The sequence below is a fragment of the Pectinophora gossypiella genome, chromosome 4 (genome assembly GCF_024362695.1).
Source record: "Pectinophora gossypiella chromosome 4, ilPecGoss1.1, whole genome shotgun sequence".
In the NCBI taxonomy this organism is placed as follows: domain Eukaryota; kingdom Metazoa; phylum Arthropoda; class Insecta; order Lepidoptera; family Gelechiidae; genus Pectinophora; species Pectinophora gossypiella.
In genome coordinates, this window is record NC_065407.1 from 16872479 (window position 1) to 16892781 (window position 20303).

Sequence of the window (20303 nt, forward strand, 5' to 3'; positions counted from 1 at the left end):
ACTTTTTAATTTTCTTTTTAATAGTAATCAAGAAGGCCTTAAAGATACCTGATTGACCGCGTGGAAGAGGCCGACCGCCTTCTACCTGGTGGTCAAATATGCAGAAAGAGATTCCATTGGAAAATCTGAGCACAGAGACAAGTCAGAACAGAGTTCTCTGGCGCAGACGTGTAAGGATACCCGACCCCAGCTAAACTGGGAAGAGGGGTGAACAAAGAAGAAGACAACTACCAGTGGGAAAAGTTTTATAGTTTAGTTAAGGTTAGTATAAAAAAATACTAAGTAAGTATTATAAATAGTTTCTTGTCGATGTAGAATCACTGAAACGTAAGGCTGGACAAGACCTGCAAAACCCCAGTTTTTTTTTTATAAAACAGTAAGTAAAAGAAAATAATTAATAATTAGCTGGTACTCTAAACCGATGATTACTCTAAACTGGCGAGCATGTATGAAGACTTTGATGAGGGTGGATGAAGCGGAATCTTGTCTCTCTACATACTCCAACAAGAAGTACGCGTGATATTATGTATGTGTGTACATTAACTTTAAAGGAAATTAAAATCTGGAACCAAATCTAAAATTTGTTCACACACGAATTGGATTGCAAAAATATGACCGTCAGAGGCAAGACGTCCACTAATTTGGTAATAGAATTGTAGCTTGTTAGCGCACCACGCGCGGCGAATACATGCCAGGCTCGTGGACGTGAGGGTGCGGTTGTTTGGCAGCGGGGGCATAAGCAGAGCGGAGCGCGTAGCGGGGAGCGGGGAAAGTAGGGAGTCTAAGCGCTGAAAAAATCCGCGAGAATTCTTATTATTTCGCAGTGTTACAGAAAATACACAAGACAGAGAGGAAGACCACCAATGAGATGGAAGGACGACATCGTACGGCACGCAGGATATGACTGGATGTCAATAGCCCAAGATCGTTGGAAGTAGAAAAACATGGAAGAGGCCTACGTCCAAAATTAGATATGAATTTAGGCTGATATACGTATAGATAGACAGATAGACAGAAAATAACGAGATAAACCTGGGGTTTCTGGTTTGATGATAAAATAAATAATAGATGGTCTAACAGAAAGCTCAAATAAAGCGTTGCGATGCTATGCGATGGAAGACCTCTGACTAGCCCAGTTGGGGTATGGTCGAGAGTTTTCTCGCTAGTATGCAAAAACTATGCGAGATGAAAACCTAGTAAGCACGTTTTTAAAAAACATACTTATTCGGATGTGGTTTTTGTTAACAAAATGTCAGGGTCTCAATTTTAATCTGGTTTGAAATTATTGAAAATAAAAAAAAAAACGAGGGTTTGCTGAAGAAAATCGCATCAGAATTATTCAAGAACGCGCTTACGTGGTTTTCATTATAAAGAAATCTTTAAATAGACTCCGCACACAGGTTGGCAGAAGTAAAGATAACCAGGTGGGGTTTTCTCAACGGATAGGACCTGAGCTGCGTGTGTGGTGTTACGCCACAGACTATAGCTCATCTGACAACTTGCCCCGCGTGCCCTGATACCTGTACGCGAGAGGAGCTGATGAATGCCACCGAAAATGCTGTCCGAGTGGCAAAATATTGGGTTGGAAAAATCTGAATGCCATCGAAACGACAAGAAGAAGATTATAAAGCGAGATTGATGAGGGCACACGAGAAAAGAAGACCCCTGATAATCGCCAGCACTACGACCACACATTATCTGGATACTGGGTACACGTCCACGCCCAAGGCAGTTGCGGATTAAGCAGATTATAGGCGCGGGGATACCGGTGTTTTTCCCGGCGATTACAACTATAAACAGTACAATACCTCGTCATATCGCCCTTGGGTTGCCGGGTGAAATTAAAAGAATTGTTAGCTAGCGTCCGGCGTGCGTGTATGAAGCGATTGATGAATGTGGAGGAAGCAAGAGAAGTGTGTCAGGATCGAAGCAAATATAATTCTATAGTCTCTGCTTACCCCGGTGGGAAATAGGCGTGAGTTTATGTATGTATGTTAGCTGGCAACATTTAATAGAGGAGGGATATGGTAATGGGAGTTGCAAGACTAAATTGAAAAAGAAAATAATACAAATAACGTCCACATTATGTATAACATTTCTGTTGTATAAAAAACGCGACGAATTTATTAATAAAATACATAATGAAAGAAAGATAGAAGAAAAGAGAGGAAGGGGAACACCAAGAAGAGCTTACAAACTTGGAACAAATTAAAGAAAAGGCGTGTGCGTGGCCTTTGATAGTCAAGAATGGAGAATGAGGTTGAAAAAATACTGAGAATTAAATTGAAATTCAGATTTAGTTGTAAATAATTTAATTATTTCACACAAGTGATATTTTTAACTGTTTCTTTAATTCTTACTCACATTTTTAAATTAAGTATTTCTAAATTCGAAATCGTGATCTAGCATTTTAATACTCCGCAAACAAATATTTTACTAAAAGGCTGGCTTAAATAATTTAAACTACATTTATTTAAGTCTAAATTAAATTGCTGCCACTTTTTAGACAGGCGTCTCAAACACAAAATACTCCAAGCGTAAAACACAATCAAATAAACTAAATTAAATTAAAAATGGAGTTCGATTAGAATAAAATATATTTTTATAATTGGATTAAATATAATTGTATTTTGCAGCCAATATTAAATTACCAACTTTTAGAACAGTTTAACGAAATCATCGTGGACAAAATAATTGCGAATAATGTTTTATTTTTATGAAATATTAATAATTATATACTTATTTTATAAAAATAATGCTTGATTTGTGCTTGCTACTATTTCATAACTTTAATCATAATTTATAATAATTTCATAATATTTTTTATAATTTTATTATACTCACGTAATTTTTAACCAACTTCAAAAAAGGAGGTTTCATGTTCCAATGCATATTTTTTAGGGATGTTTGTAGTTATACTAGAATAAAACGTTATAATATACATATATACCCTACTATTTAGGTTATTATACAGGTACCTAAATTATCAGATATCCAAGTGAATGTTAATTCCATAAAAATCATAAAACTAATAAGTAAGTATGTGAAGTTTATAAACCTTTTCATTTGAACTTGAAAGAATTTCAATTCCATTTGTTAATACGGGGGCCGAATTTGGTGGAAATTGCTTTTCGACACGATTCACTGAGGATTGGGCTAAGGGAAAGGCTAAAGGGGTTATACCATTTGGTTATAATTTTACGTGTTTACATTTAGGAGTTAGAAGAGTAAATTGAAATAGAAAACATAAAAATAAAGCGCACAGTAAGTATTATTTTAATGTATAAAAACACGTCTTTTAACATACACATACATACATAAACTCACGCCTATTTCCCACCGGGGTAAGCAGAGACATTAGAATTCCATTTGCTTCGATCCTGACACACTTCTTCACATTCATCATTCGCTTCATATACCTACGCACGACGGTTTAGAGTAGATCGTACTAAACCTTTTCTAAGGACATCTCCAATTAGGTGAATGTAAGTCCTTCTAGGTCTTCCTCTGCCAGCCCTACCATCAACTTTCGCTTTAAGTATATAACGCTTTCGCAATTCTATTATCAAATTTATTAAAAATTAATGATAGGCATTATAGATGGAAAAAGAAGAAGGAGAAGACTAAAAAGAACTTACACATACATACATACATAAACTCACGTCTATTTCCCACCGGGATAAGCAGAGACTATAGAATTCCATTTGCTTCGATCCTGACACACTTCTCTTGCTTCCTCCACATTCATCAATCGCTTCATACACGCACGCCGGTTCAGAGTAGATCGTATTAAACCTTTTCTAAGGACATCTCCAATTTGGTCATCGTAAGAACTTACATGGAACAAATTAAAGCGAAGGCGAACGTCGTGTCTTATACAGAAGTTAAAGAATGTGCCCTTGATAGAGAAGGATGGAGAACGCTACACCGACAAGAGCCTGGCTCTTAATGATGACGACATTAAAATTATTCGTTACATGTAAATATAACTGACGTATAGAGTTGTAATCCAAAGACACACACAAAAACTAACGCTCATAATCCCTAATGGGGTCGATAGAGCTACAAGTAATCAAAGACAAACAAATAAAACAATTCAACAATCATTGGTTTAGGCCAGCGCTGGATTCGAACCTGCGAATCGTCAAAGTAAGAGGCAAGTGTTCTACCAACTGGACTACCACGGCTCCAAGTAGTGAATGCCATCCGAGGAAATATGATAATTCGCGTCAAATATAAGAAATTGTTCGCTTCTTCCAGTAACTTGGAACGCCAACTAAGCCCATAGTCACGCAATCATTTTTATTTTAGGTTTGTAGTAGTGAAATAAATTGATGTTTGATTGGTTATTTGTTGAAATTGCAATGAAGACTTGTAATGTCAGCGACATTTTATTGAAGTATACGTGCTGGAGACCTTAAGAAGCCTTTCATCACCCTTGACCCAAAAAACTTGACTTTACAGTGTTTGGGTTTGGTAAATGAACTGTACCAATAGGTGTCATTTGAATGTGAATGTAAGGTTAGTGTTACCAATGTTTAGACTGTTTTCTACTGTGTTATTTAGCAATACGACTTCAAAAACTCATAAGGCTATTCTCACACGACGAGGAATTTGTTGCGGTAAACCGCGAGGAGACGCGGTGTTTGTGCGTTTGGCATCAGCGGGTTACATACTAGTTAACGCGACCTTGCCGACCGCTTCACCGCCAACCGCGTCGGTGCGCGTAGTATACTGCAGCTACTCATCTCCCTAGCATTATCCCGTTTTTCACATGGTCTGCTTACCTAACCTAAAGACTTGACAGGTCCAGTTTTTTACAGAAGCGACTGCCTGTCTGACCTTCTAACCCGCGAAAGAAAAACCAGCCTAATACAGATTTGGTCACATACCTCCGAAAATGCCCCTTAAGAAGCCTTTGCGAAGAGTAAAATTAAAAAAAATGGTTCTGACGAGATTCTACCGGGTTTGGTAAGAGCTGTGGATTCGGATCTCTGGTGAATCACAAAACTTTTTTTTGTATATAAGTACATACATAAACTCACGTCTATTTCCCACCGGGGTAAGCAGAGACTGGAATTCCATTTGCTTCGATTCTGAGATACTTCTTTTGCTTCCTTCATTTATCAATCGTATCATACACGAGCAAGTTTGCGTATTTAGAAATGCTAGTTCAATACGTTCCGTAAATAAACAGAAGAAATGGCTTCGGCTTTGAAGAGAAAGACATGAAGAAATGAAATGGCTTAGGCCTCCAGAAATTACGTGAAGAAAAATCTCATCTGACTGCAGGATATGTTCCTTTATACCCTTCTCGCGGCAAATTCAACACGAAAAATTATATCTATGCCATAATTATACCTAGAATATTATACCTAGAAAGCCGTACATTGACCAAATTGGAGTTGTCCTTAGAAAAGGTTCAGTAAGATCTACTCTGAACCGGCGTGCGTGTATGAAACGATTGATGAATGTGATGGAAGCAAGAGAATTATGTCAGGATCGAAGCAAATGGAATTCCATAGTCTCTGCTTACCCCGGTTGGAAATAGACGTGAGTTTATGTATGTATATATATTAGTTTTACGCGGATGACACGTTCGTTATGTAAAAAATTACGATTCAAAGTGTAACTATGTTACCTGTTGAATAAAGATATTTTTGAATTTGAATTATAAATTACAGATGTTTAATCACAAACACACGCCGGACACTTCATACAAAAAACACCGTTTTACACACACGATCGTCGTCAATACTATATCAATGTATGTATTGACGTTATCGTACACGCGCATCTGTGTGTGTGACGTCTGACGCCCATACGATTAAAGACTAAAGTAAGATCGAGGATTCTATGCCACAGTAGGCATAGTTTCTATCAGTTATAGAAAAGTTAATACCTATATTGTTTTAGATAAAATGTTTGTCCTTTTAGACGTCTTTGTGCTCGAGTACGTACTCGTATCTAATATATCATTAGATTATAGTGAGTATACTAGCGTTAGTAATAATATTTACTTAGCTTTAGAACCTACAAGATGAACTAAGTACCCGCACCTCACCGAGCTTTCTGCCCTCTCTCTGTCTGTGTGTCAATGTGTGTGTTTTCTCTCTGTGTGTTGTGTGTTTCTGTGTGATTTACGTACTTCGGACTACCCCACCGGATAAGCTTATGTTGTGTTAGAACCTATATTAATCTCTTCACTTAAGGTTATTTTTGTTACAGCAGCATTATGATGGTTACGTGAGTGCGGCGCAGTGCAGCCGCGCGGTACATTTTTTTATGGATTTGTATGACCATTGCGCGACTAATTTGAAGGCATAGAATAAGTTATTTTTCTATGGTGTGGTATGGTGTGGGAGGAGCTCGGTGGCGCAGCGGTAAACGCGTTCGGTCTGCGATTGTTGAAGTTAAGCAACTTTCGCAAAGGCCAGTCATAGGATGGGTGACCACAAAAAAAATAAAAAAAAAGTTTTCATCTCGAGCTACTCCGTGCTTCGGAAGGCACGTTAAGCCGTTGGTCCCGGCTGCATTAGCAATCGTTAATAACCATCAATCCGCACTGGGCTCGCGTGGTGGTTTAAGGCCCGATCTCCCTATCCATCCATAGGGAAGGCCCGTGCCCCAGCAGTGGGGACGTTAATGGGCTGATGATGATGATGATCTATGGTGTGGGTTTGTGAGGTGATTTATCAACCTCATCAACCCTAGTGTCAGAGTTATTATTAAACCGCCATGTAATGATTACTAACTTACAACAGTAAGTAGTGACCGGGACCAACGGCTCCTCACAATCCACCTCACAACCCAACCGATCAAAGAAGAAGACTATTTAAAGACACTCAGAACTACTTTGTTTGCTTAAACAAACCTATTAAAACACACTTTTGCAACCTTTAAAAAAACCTAATTATTTAATAAATCACTTTTTATTTCTTCAACGAGTGAAGCAAACACTCAATTTACAGGTTGCTTTGTAGGTCTTGTTAGGGTTGGTTCTATTTTATCATTTAACGAGTTTATCACTTTTTGTCACGCTAGCGCAAGGTCGTGGTATTATTATACTGTGGCTTTTAGACGCAATATAAAGACATTATCAGCTTCTAATTTTAACTCTAGCTGACCGTAAGCGTTTTAACGACGTTAATATAATGTAAAAATAGTTATTGATTGGAGTTTTAGGAAATTTTATTTTTAGATAATTCTATTTTTCTTTGCGTTTGTACGTTCAAATTCTTAATTAATTTACGAGTATTTGGAAAAAAAAGCAGCAATAAAATGGTGGTGGTTCGTTATTTTTTTTAGAAACCCGGAAAAGCAAAATATCGCTTTAGGAGGACGACGTGATGCCACCATGGTTGCGATCACAATTGTCCCAAAGTAAGATGATCCAGTTGGTAACATAAAAGCGTTGACCAGCTCACGACTGTATCCCAAATCTGGCAAACAACATTTGCACTTTTTTACGATACACGTACAAGGACCGACCAAAAACAAAGACCGAGAAGGACTTACGATGATCTAATTGGAGATGTCCTTAGAAAAGGTTTAATACGATCTACTCTGAACCGGCGTGCGTGTATGAAGCCATTGATGAATGTGGAGGAAGCAAGAGAAGTGTGTCAGGATCGAAGCAAATGGAATTCTATAGTCTCTGCTTACCCCGGTGGGAAATAGGCGTGAGTTTATGTATGTATCTATGTACGTACAAGGTACGGTAGTGGGGACAACCTTCATAAGACGGCGAGCCGCACGAGTTTTTTGACGTGACTTATTGTAGATTTGCCGCAGATGGCATTAACTTGGCCGGACAAATGGGGAGCGCTGAGGGCTCTCAAAATTTAAGACAACAGGCCTGAGGGTGCCCAGTTGGGCGCAAACCTCAAGAGCGTCATCTGAGAGGAAGAATATTTAAAAGAATTGAGAGAGGGAAATCGACGACCACGCCGGCGCGGTCGGTATCGGGGACCTTCTGTCGAACTCCGTATAGTGAACACCCAATAAAAGTAATCTGTGACAGTGACCCATCGTTTAACTGGCGCTATGCGTCCTCCGCGAAGGTCTCTGTTACCTTGGGATTAGAGAACTCTACTCGGGCTCTAACATTATTATGTATGTTATAGGTGGATGAAAGTACAAAACCTTAGCACAAAACTGTGTTTGTACAGCGAGTTGCAGTGATCATTATACATTTATAGTCGACTGGGCTTGAAAGATTCCTTCCACGAGCTTTCTCTGGCATAATTTACAAAAGTGCTTTGCGCCTTAAACATCTACCGCAGCGTACTAATATAATGATCTGCGTTTTAAATGCTTTGCTTTCTTCAGGCTTTGGTGTGTTTTGTACGTCTGCAGATATACAACCATTGCATAATGTTTTGGTAAAGGCAAAAAATAAGCAGTTTTTCCCACTGGTCAGATGGATCGTTAGACTAAACTGACCAACGGGAAGTTTTGTTCCCGTTGTTCAGATTCATTTAACAGTTGGTGGACAAAGCAACATAAAACAAGCTCACAATTACATGTCAATTGGGGTAGACAGAGGTACATCCATCGCAAGATGAACTAACCCACACCTCACCGAGCTTTCTGTTAGACCGCGTCATAGGCGGTGAGCCGCATCGCCGTGTATAATTCTCGAGCTAACTGTGATGGAAGGCTTGCAGAGAAAGGCCTAGAAGAACGTATATTGACCAAACAATAACGTTGGCTAAACCCCTACGCCCAGAAGTGCTACACAGGATGATAGTGACAACGTAACGAATACTGAGAGGTGATTCTGAGTTGACATCAAGTGGAATTTCCTGTCATAAAATTTATCATTATTTTTTTATTAGTTACTTTCAGATCGGTAGGTACTTTTGCGCTGGAAAATTCCACTTGATATCAACTCAGAATCATGGTCTGAATCATCTCTCAAAGTTTTCGTAATGATGCCACTAACATCCTGTCCATATTATAGCCTATTTAGTAAGAGCGCGGCTACTTCTCATCCCACGTTCACAGGCGAATTAAAAATACTCCCTCAGCCAAAACAAACGTAAATTACATCGCAGCATTAACCTTTCTTGAGATGCGAGTTTCAAATTTCCTTCCAAATGATAACTTACGACCGTGGCAAGATTATAATAATAATAATAATAATAATCTTTATTCAAAAAAGAAAGTTTACAAAAATGTTTTGAAGACTCTGACTCTTAAACTAGACGAATCTGTGTCTTAAGAGTCAGCGGCCTCTCCCAAATGGTATCAATGAAATTTTGAACAAAGTAGGTAAATTCTTAGTTACTAGAAAAACATGACTAACTCTAATAAGGAGCGTTCTTATTCTAATTGGGGTTATAATATTAGAATAAAATATAATAAATATATAAATATATACCTACATACACACACACATACAGGCACATATCCACCACATATATATATACATACATACTTATACTTACATACATATAGATACATAAAGATCTATAAATATGTAGAATATAATGAATAGAATAAATTAAATTTTAATATTATATATATGTATGAATAGTGTAATAAGTAAAAGAACTTAACACATTACTCTTTTTATTTGAAATTAGTTAACAGTTCCTCAGTTTTGTCATAGTCCAGGGATAACAAATATTCCTTCAGGAATTTTTTACATTGGTATTTAGTCATAGGATAAAAATTTAAGGTTGTGTTGAGTTTATTATATAGTTTTTTCGACAGATATATTTGTTGGTGTCTGGCAAAATCAGTGCGGCATTTAAAATTTATTAGTACATCAGGAATTTTACGCTTATTTAGACATAGGTCGGGATTATAATGGGTTTGGGAATGTTGTATTGTTATGAGATTTTGGATATACAGCTGTCTGACCGACAGGACCTTACATTGATCGTAAAGCAATTTAGTCGAAAAACGATATGGTTTAAAGGTCATAGTTTTCAGCAGACACCTTTGAGCTCTTTCAAGCTTTTTTATAAAGGTCTTATGTGCTCCTCCCCATACATTAATGCAATAACCAATAATAGATTCAGCTAAAGCAAAATATACGGTACGTATCAAATCGAAATCGGCCACATGTCTCAGATTTTTAAATGTCCAAGTTAAAACGCGTAATCTAGATGACATAAGCTCAATATGAGGAAGCCAGTGTAGTTTTTCATCTAACAGTACACCCAGATATTTAACTGATTTGGATCTATTAATACTAAGACACGAACATTGACTTCGCCTTTGATTACAAGAATGTACCTTTAAATTAACTTGCTCTATATCCCGAGTATTTTTTATACGGAATTGAATAAAAGCGGATTTAGAGATATTAAGAGTGAGTAAGTTGTCTGCGAGCCATTCAAATACACGTGAGATTTCTTTTTCAGCCACAATTTGCACACCAGACCAAGTCTCTCCGTGAAAAATAAGTGCAGTATCATCTGCATAAGTAAACATTTTGCAGTTCATCAAGTTCATACGACACAGATCGTTGATATAAATCAAAAAGAGAGTTGGCCCGAGTATGCTTCCTTGGGGAACACCGTGAGTTACATTGGCATCAGAACTCACGTAGTTATCAATTTTCACCCTTTGTACACGCTCAGTTAAGAAGCTTTCCATTAAAGAGAGTGCCGAGTTTCGAAGCCCAATATTTTCTAATTTTTTCACAAGAAGTGGGATCGAGACGGTGTCGAAGGCCTTAGCCAAGTCTAAGAAGACACCAATGCATTTTTGTTTAAGTTCCAGTTTTTCAGTTACATGATTCACCAACCCACTTACGGCATCCTGTGTGCTGATACCCTGCCTAAAACCAAATTGAGTGCTTGATAGAACATCATATTTATTTAAATATTTCATTAATCGGTTATTTAGGAGTCGTTCCATAATTTTAGACAGAGCTGGAAGCACAGAGATAGGCCTATAGTTTTCGACAGCGTCTCGAGCCCCATTCTTTTGAACAGGAGTGATGACAGCTCTTTTAAAAACTTTGGGGAAATAGCCCCGCTCAAAGCATACTTTAAGAAGTAAAGTCAAAGGTGATATAATAATATGTTTGATCATCTTCAAGAAGACAGCAGGTATATGGTCCCAACCGATAGCACAGTCATTTTTAAGGCCTAATAAAATTGACTCTACTTCTGATTCGTCGGGTGAGATGAGTACAAAAGAATTTAACAGACGATCGGTAGAGCTACTGTTTCTGTCCCGCGTTGCCGTGGCATTTCTTATTCTGTCAGCCAGAATCTTACCTACGCTTGCAAAATAATCATTTGCTTTCTCAACGGAGTCTGATGGACTATCTTTCAATAATTCATTAGCACAATCATTTTTTATTTGTTTACCAGAGATGGACTTTATAGCAGCCCATGTTTCTTTGAGGTTTTTGGCACTTTTTAAAATAAACCTTTCATGTTGGCGTTTCAATTTATTCAACAGTGAGTTACAAAAGTTTCTGTAGCGTTTGTACGAGATATTAAGAATTTCGTTGTCTGGATCTTTTTTAAGTTTCTGATTTAGATTGTCACGGTGGCGAATACACAGATTAAAGCTGAACTTGCAAATAATAATACACGAAAACATTATCCCCACTTCCATTACCGGGCGTTTTACTTCGGGGGGATAAATTACACAGTTATGAATAAATTTCACATAAAAGTCGCAACTGCACCTTTACATGGGGTAAGGGACGGGGCTATGGGCATCGGCTGGCGTTAGAGAGAGACGGAACGCCTCCATCGGTCGTAATCCGAAAATTTCATTAAGAAGTCTGGCGAGCCGAACAGTTTGCTGATATCTAGAGTATTTGGGCGTTCTTATTAAGATGTGATGCGAAGACATTTTAGAGTTGGGCGTGTAGAATTCGTTTAATATTCATAGGTTTGATGACTGTGCCAAGGGCGAGCTTTTAGATTTGCCGCAGATGGCATTAACTACTTGGCCGGACAAATGAGGAGCGCTGTAGGCTCTCACCACCAACAGTTACAGATTCCGATGTGGTAGTAGTATTACAGCTAGTTACATAATATGTAATTTAAATTTTTTGACGTTCAAAAAGCGCTAACTTTGTAAGCCAATTTTGAAAAATAAATATTTTTGAAATTTGTTTTTTTTTTGAATTTAAGACAACAGGTCCGAGGGTGCCCAGTTGGGTTCGAACCTCGGCTCAGGGCGTCGTCTGAGAGGAAGAATATTTGAAAGAATTAATGGACCCTAGTGAGTCGATAGCGATAAGCACTGATTGAGGGAAATCGTCGACCACGCCGGCGGGGTTGGCATCGGGGTCATGAAGCGACAGCCAATCATGGAAGCCAATCATGGCTGCCTCTATTGCTAGAGGTCAATGGCGAGCGTAATCGTGATATAATTGGAAAAATGATTATTTATTTACGCGGCGCGTCGATGTGATCCACGTGTCTGGTAACGATGATGTTCTTGACATGATTACCAATAGTCACGTTACATTGTTACTCTCTGATTAATGTCGAAAACGCACTTGTCTCAACTAACAAACCGTACTTTTGCGACGGAAAATTCCACTTGATATTAACTCAGAATCATGGTCTGAATCATCCCCCTGAGTATTCGTTACGATGTCACTAACAAACTGTAACAAACAGCCTCCGTGGTCTAGTGGTTAGAGCGTTAGGCTCACGACCTGGAGGTCCGGGTTCGATTCCCGATGGGGACATGGTCGAAATCACTTTGTGAGACTGTCCTTTGTTTGGTAAGGACTTTTCAGGCTTGAATCACCTGATTGTCCGAAAAAGTAAGATGATTCCGTGCTTCGGAGGGCACGTTAAGCCGTTGGTCCCGGCTATTAGCCGTAAAAACACCTCCACCAACCCGCAGTGGAGCAGCGTGGTGGAGTATGCTCCATACCCCCCTCCGGTTGATTGAGGGGAGGCCTGTGCCCAGCAGTGGGACGTATATAGGCAGTTTATGAACAAACTGTATATAAGGTATGTATGCAGTTAAGTGGATACTACGTATTTGTATATATTGCCTAGGCATGTATTTGTATTCCCATAGTCTGTTTATTTATATACTTATTATTATTTTAAGTAGATGAGAGATAGAATTATTATATTTCGTATATTGCATACCTTTTTATTTTTCCGCAGCTATTCTGGTACTACCTCTGGGTTGGCTAAAAGAGATCTCTCTCAGTGATAAGTCCTCCCTTGTTAACGTCCATTTCACGTTTGTGATGTAACTAGTTGTTAAGTGCAATAAGTATACTAAACCGAAGAAAAATTGGGTCTCTTCAGGATTTGGAGAACTCCGACTGCATAAGTAACCGCAAGATGAATGTTAGACAAAAAGTTAGTTTAAAGTGTTATCCCACACTATATACTAACGAAATTATTAATCAACCTTTGTAGTTTAAAGTTTGTGGGATAAAAGACCTTTTTAACACGCATGCCAAATTTAATCACTTTCGACTCAGTGATTTTGATGTGAAAAGGTAACACAGATACTTTTATCTTTGTAATATTAGTTACACAGAGGTATTGACGTGATGATGATGCTTCACAGTCGATTTCGACTACAGCGACAGCAGCTGGTGGATTCTATGACGGTTGTCATTCAAGAGCTTGGAAAATCTGCTCTCTGGTGTGCTTTGTGGTCGTGCTTTCAGATCATCACGTTTTCTGTCCAGATCCGACCTTCTTTCTTTTTCGAAGTCAGACACCCTTTGTTGAACAAGGCGTCTCCACTCCGGGCGCTGGCTTGCTTGCGCCTCCCAGCATGAGGGCTCGATGTGGCACCGTTTCATGTGCCTTTTCAGAACGTCCTTGATATTGATGTATAGTAGCCCTGATTCCTGCAGACACCTCCTAATTTCACTTTACGTTATACCTGTCACCTTCTTATCCGCCGAAAAGGAAAAAGATGGATGATTGACAACGGTTAATTTTAAAATAAATTAATAACCCGGGCGTATAAAATAGGCATCTGCTGATATGCAACCCGTTTGACGTGTGCTGTCAACTTAATTCTGTCGTGTTATTGGCCTATGTAAAATTTATTGGAGGGTTTTTTAAATTTCTGCCTAAAATTGACGCGTGTTCCATAAATTGTATGCCTGTCGATTGTCCGTCACTTTCCGTTTCGGCGTATATGAAAAGGACAGGTACAACCTAAAATAATATTAGATGGTGTGTGTTGGAATGAGCATCATTACGTTTCTATGTGAGCAATTGGACAATTTTTAGCCACTTTAGTCTTTGATACGAAGTCTTTAGGTGAATTATTATAATGGGCGTTACGGTGACAGGTGATCTGTTTATTAATTTATTAAGGTACATACTACATTATAGTGTAACCTAAAACGCTGTATGACGAGAAAACAATATTCAAATTGAAATTCAAATTCAAAAATATCTTTATTCAGTAGGTAACATAGTTACACTTTGAATCGTCAATTTTCACATAAAGAAAGTCTCATCCGCCTAAAACTACTACAGCTTCTCACAATATAAAAACTAATGTTGGCGCTCAATGAAACGAGCGTGCCGTTTGCGGCGAGCGCGCGGTGATTGTCAATAGAGTTTGACAGATAAGACTACTTCTGATCATCTTGTGACGTCGACGCATCTTTTTTTTATACTTAACTTTTTAGTCAACTTCTTGTTTTGTAAACATCTTAAATAAGTAAAATTACATCTTTAAATCGAGAAACAAGCATCTTTATTGAAAAGTACCCGAAAAACCCACTGGAGCAGATCGGCTACAAACATTTCTGGTGACCCCGACGTGATCGAAGAACATCGTTGGAAGGCGATTACTCTATCCCATAAGAAGTCTGCGGACGAGGTGAAACAATCCGAGGGAAGTAACGCCCATTCCTATCCAATTTATAATCCTTCTTATTGCTTCGATTTTGTTCTAATTTTGTCAACAATTCATGTTGAAACTTGTCTTCGGCGACATTTTGATATTCGCTAATTCATCTTTATTTACAAATTTCCTTAAAAATAACTACTAATTTCATTAAAAACATTCATCTAATACGTAAATACATCTATTTAACTTCATTTTATACGTAAATTTAACATTTTATTGCAAATTTGTTTGTGTCAAGTCATAGTGTCTACTCAGTACATTTTACGTCATATTTTTAACAAAGTTCCCTATTATTTCTACAAAAATTGTCATTACTTGTCTTCAACAACATCTTGGCCGACTAATTTCAGCTTTACTCCGAGAGAAGTCGGCGGAAACTCGAGATTTGAGCCCTGATACTACGACGCGTTTTCCAACAAGCACCGTGTCGACGCGCAGTCGCCACGGCCCGCAGTGATAAGCTGATAAGAGACATCGCGCTCGCGCATCTAATAAGGTTGTGCAGCGCGCTCAAGGTTGTATTCATTCATTACATTTTAGTTAAACTTAAACATCATTTTAAAGTAACTTCAAGTGCATTTTGTGTACACTTTGTATGCAAAATTATATTGATTAAAATCTATTGTTTGCGCCCTAATTATGGCCGACTTAAAGGAACTTATTGCACAGAGAGGACGTATTAAGGCTAGAATAACATTATTTGAAAGGTTTTTAAAGCCAATATTAAATACTAAATTGAATAAAGTTCAGTTTTATGAGTTGACCTTGAGATTTAACAAAATAAAAGATATTTTAGATGACTTTGATAAAATTCAATCACAAATAGAATCATTAGACAGCAATGAGGATATTCAATTAATTGAAAGACAAGAAATTGAAAATAGATTTTATAGTCTTATAGCACAATCTCAAGATTTACTCCAAACATTTGAAAGTTCATCTAAGTCTAATAATACTTCTCAGACCAATTCTCATGGCAACACCGTTAAGTTGCCACCTTTGAAGATTCCTTCCTTCAACGGAGATCCAAACAAATGGTTGGAATTTAGAGACATGTATCTATCTCTTATTCACAACAATGATACAATTGATGACATCAGTAAGTTTCATTATTTGAAATCTTATTTGGAAGGTTCGGCAAAGGCTGTCATAAATTCAGTTTCCATTTCTTCTTCGAACTACAACATTGCGTGGTCGCTCCTTTGCGACAGATATGATAATAAGCGTCTTTTAATTAATGAGCATATTAAATGTTTATTTTCAATTCAACCTTTGAGCAAAGAATCCGATAAGGGGCTTCGTGACTTGATCGATGCAATTTCCAAAAACTTGAGTGCATTAGCTTCATTAGGAGAACCTACTACACAGTGGGACACTCTCATCATTTACATGGCCTCATCAAAATTGGACCCAGTAACTTCTAGAAGTTGGGAGGAGTTCAGGGGAACATTAAAACAACCAGATTTAGCAAGTTTCTTTGATTTTCTTCGTCAACGTGCCACTGTTTTAGAAACAATGCATGCTAGTAAAACTGTAAAATCTGAAAACCGTCAAACATTTGTAAAACCAAAATCTTTTATTGCTTCATCGCCGCCTGAGCTCACCTCCTTCAGCAGCAAATGCTTGGCCTGTAATAAAGAGCATAAATTATATGAATGCGATCAGTTTAAATCATTACCTGTTGATGAGAGAATTAAAAAGGTTTATCAGTGGCGATTGTGTAACAATTGTCTTCGTAGCGGCCACATGTCTTACCAGTGCAATCTTGGTGGCTGCCGCATCTGCAAAGGAAAGCACAATACAGTGTTACATAAATCCTTTGTACATCATGCACAAAAACAAACATCTAACAAACAAGGTAGTGAAAATAATGGAGCATCTTTAGTAGGTACTAATACTCACCTCACTCCAACGTTTAATAACCAGTCGTCGTCTTCTTCTTCAGCATCTTCTCCTGCTGCCACGCCCAGTACATCAGCTGCGAATCCTTCTTGTGTCATCAGTATGTCTGCTGTCTCCTCGAACCAGGCTCTTCTGTCTACGGCTTTGGTGAAGGTGACAAACAATGACGAAACTTATACATTGAGAGCTTTGCTGGATAGTGGTAGTCAGTCGTCTTTCATAACCGATGCGGCTATGGCTAAAATCGGTATGACTAAAGTGAAAAGTAACATTCAGTCCATCTCTGGCCTAAGCAATGCCGTCGTCAATATAAATGAACACTGCAATATTGTTGTTCAGTCTTCTTATTCGTCTTTTAAGGCGCCTGTCAAATGCTTCGTTCTTCCTATTATTACAGACAGGCTGCCTCATGCGGAAATTCATGTTCACGACTTGAATATTCCGAGCGACATTCAATTAGCTGACCCAAAGTTCTACCAGCCTTCTGACATTGATCTCCTCTTGGGAGCCGACATCTTCTGGGACGTGCTTGGTTCAGCTAGAATAAAATTGGGAAAAAATAAACCCATTCTTCAGGAAACCTTACTAGGGTGGATAGTTGCTGGCTCAATGGCAGGTAAACATTGTGACACGCCACAGCCACAGCGTACATTGTTTAGTAAAGATATTCATCAGCAACTTAGTAAGTTCTGGGAACTCGAGGAAGTACCCAAGGACAACATTCCTTCATTTTATGATCATCCTTGCGAAAAGATCTTCAACGAAACAACTTACCGCGACGACGATGGGCGATTTTGTGTCCAAATACCTCTTCATGAATCGCCAGACGTCCTCGGTGAATCATACCACATCGCAGAAAAGAGACTTTTCCAAATGGAAAAGAAGATGAGCAAGAATCCCGACCTACGTGTGGAGTACAATAAATTCCTGCGAGAGTATGAAAGCCTAAGACATATGACTGAGGTCGCAGCGCCATCTCGCGGTTGTTTTCTGCCACATCATGCTGTAACGAGGGAGAGCAGCGAGACCACTAAACTTCGAGTGGTGTTCGACGCCTCGGCCGAGACCACAACAGGTACATCTTTCAACGACATACAACATGTCGGCCCTGTCGTACAGGACGACTTGTTTTCCATCTTGCTACGGTTTAGACAACATAGATATGTCGTTTCGGCCGACGTGGAGAAAATGTACCGGCAAGTGTTGGTACATCCCGAGCAGCGCCCCCTGCAGATGATTTTGTGGCGTGCAAGTGAGCATCTTCCTATTAAAATATTTCAGCTTAATACCGTCACATATGGTACGGCTTCAGCGCCCTTTCTGAGCACAAGATGTTTATTGCAATTAGCCAAAGAATGTCCCGACGACAAAATATCAGAATTAATTCGATCCGACTTCTATGTCGATGACTTTCTTTCAGGCTGTGACTCAGAGAAGGAGCTGATGCACAACATAAATAAGGTGACCGAAATTCTTCATTCTGCGTGCTTCCCATTGCGGAAGTTTCGCACAAATGCTCCTTGTAATTTCATCAATAATCAGAGTTCTTTCATACCAAAGGATTTAGATTTATCTTCGCAATCCAGTGCACTAGGCCTCAAGTGGGACCCGGTCGCTGACGTCTTTACATTTCCTACTAATGTGGAATGTCCTTCTGTTGCTACAAAGAGAACTATTTTATCAAATTCTGCTAAGTTGTTCGACCCTCTCGGCTTATTAAGCCCATGTACCATCATACCAAAAATCATTCTTCAGAATTTATGGCTTGAGAAACACGATTGGGACGATCAAATTCCTTCTAATATAGAGAACATGTGGTTAAACTTTGTTTCAGGTCTAAACGATCTTTCTTCTCTTCAAGTTCCTAGGTGGGTCCTCAGCGCGGATCCTTCTAGCATAGAACTTCACGCGTTCAGCGATGCGTCTCAACACGCATACGCAGCGTGCGTCTATTTACGCTCAGTAGATAACACAGGAAAGGTAGTAACTAATTTACTTTGTGCAAAGACTAAGGTCTCTCCTGTGAAACCTCAAACAATTCCTCGCTTAGAGCTATGCGGAGCGCTTCTTGCTGCTCGTCTATCCGCGAAAGTACTAAAGGCTCTAAGATTAAACATTGACAAGAAATTTTATTGGTGCGATTCATCTGTGGTCCTAGGTTGGCTATCTTCTCAGGCTCGCGATTTAAAAACTTTCGTGTCAAATCGAGTCGCTGAAATTCAAGAGCTGACATCTTCATCCGACTGGAGGCATATTCCGGGAATACACAATCCTGCAGATCTAGCCTCGCGAGGTCTAGACCCTAAGCTTATTCATGAAGCTCATCTTTGGTGGCACGGACCTACCTTTCTCTCAAAAGATATGTCGGAATGGCCACAGCAGGAGCTTGTATTACCATCGGAACTTCCTGAAATAAAAACTTATTCTAAGGGCCCTATTCTTAAAACTAATCTTAAAACTAAAACATGCACTAATACTAAAAGGCAATCTACAACTAAAACACTAACTACTACTACTTTAACTACAAGCATAAAAAATAGCTATCCTTCCAGTTTAGTGAGGTTCGAGCGATACTCGAAGCTGACTACCCTGCAAAGAAGCCTAGCTTACGTTCTACGTTTTACATCTAAACTAAGAGGTACTAACATAAATACAGGTCATCTATCTACTGAAGAGTTACAAGAATCTCTAAACTACTTAATAAAACAACACCAAATTGAATGCTTCTCTACGGAAATTAATTTATTAAGTAATAACAAATGCTTACCTTCTAAATCTCGCTTACTGTCGTTGAGACCATTTCTAGATGAACACGGCATCCTTCGTGTGGGTGGCCGTATTCAGCAGGCATCTGAAAATTATGAAAAGAAACATCCTATATTATTAGAGTCAAAACATCATTTTACAAATTTATTATTCGCTCACGAGCATAAAAGGCTATTGCATTGTGGTCCACAGCTACTTCTAACCAATTTGAGGCAAACTTACTGGCCTATTGCAGGCAGACGGCTAGCTAGAAGCACCGTCAATAGCTGTAGACTATGCACAATCATAAAAGCGAAAAATATAAATCCCATCATGGGAAACTTACCTGGTTGTAGAGTTACTCCCAACTTACCATTTTCTATTTCAGGCGTTGATTTTGCTGGTCCCTTTCCGATCCGAGACCGCCGAGGTCGCGGTTGTAAAATTATTAAAAGCTACTTATGTCTTTTTGTTTGCTTCTCGACACGAGCTCTACATTTGGAGATTGCATCTGATCTTAGCACTGAAGTCTTCTTGTTATGTTTAAAGCGTTTTATCTCGCGTAGGGGAAAGCCTACCGAGATTCATTGTGATAACGGTCGTAATTTCGTGGGAGCAAACAATGATCTTAAACAATTTTTAGAGTCATGTAATGAATCAATCTCATCTTTCGGTGCCGACGAAGGGATCAAATTCAAGTTTTCGCCGGCTTACTCCCCCCACTTCGGTGGGCTTTGGGAGGCTGGTGTTAAATCAGCAAAGTACCACTTGACTAGAATCATAGGAAACAATCATCTTACTTACGAAGAGTTATCGAC

General features: G+C 38.8%; 2 protein-coding genes across 3 annotated transcripts in view; one reads left to right on the forward strand and one right to left on the reverse strand.

The window, feature by feature from the left end:
• Positions 1–67, forward strand: part of LOC126382360 (N-acetylgalactosaminyltransferase 6-like) — a 166402-nt gene extending 166335 nt beyond the window's left edge. Inside the window, exon 14 of the mRNA XM_050032173.1 lies at positions 25–67. Within this exon, the coding sequence (XP_049888130.1) occupies positions 25–52 (28 nt within the window). The 3' untranslated portion in view covers positions 53–67. The remainder of the gene's footprint in view (positions 1–24) is intronic.
• LOC126382334 (teneurin-m) overlaps positions 1–20303 on the reverse strand; it is a 373029-nt gene that overhangs the window by 142426 nt on the left and 210300 nt on the right. The gene's annotated exons all lie outside the window — the stretch shown is intronic.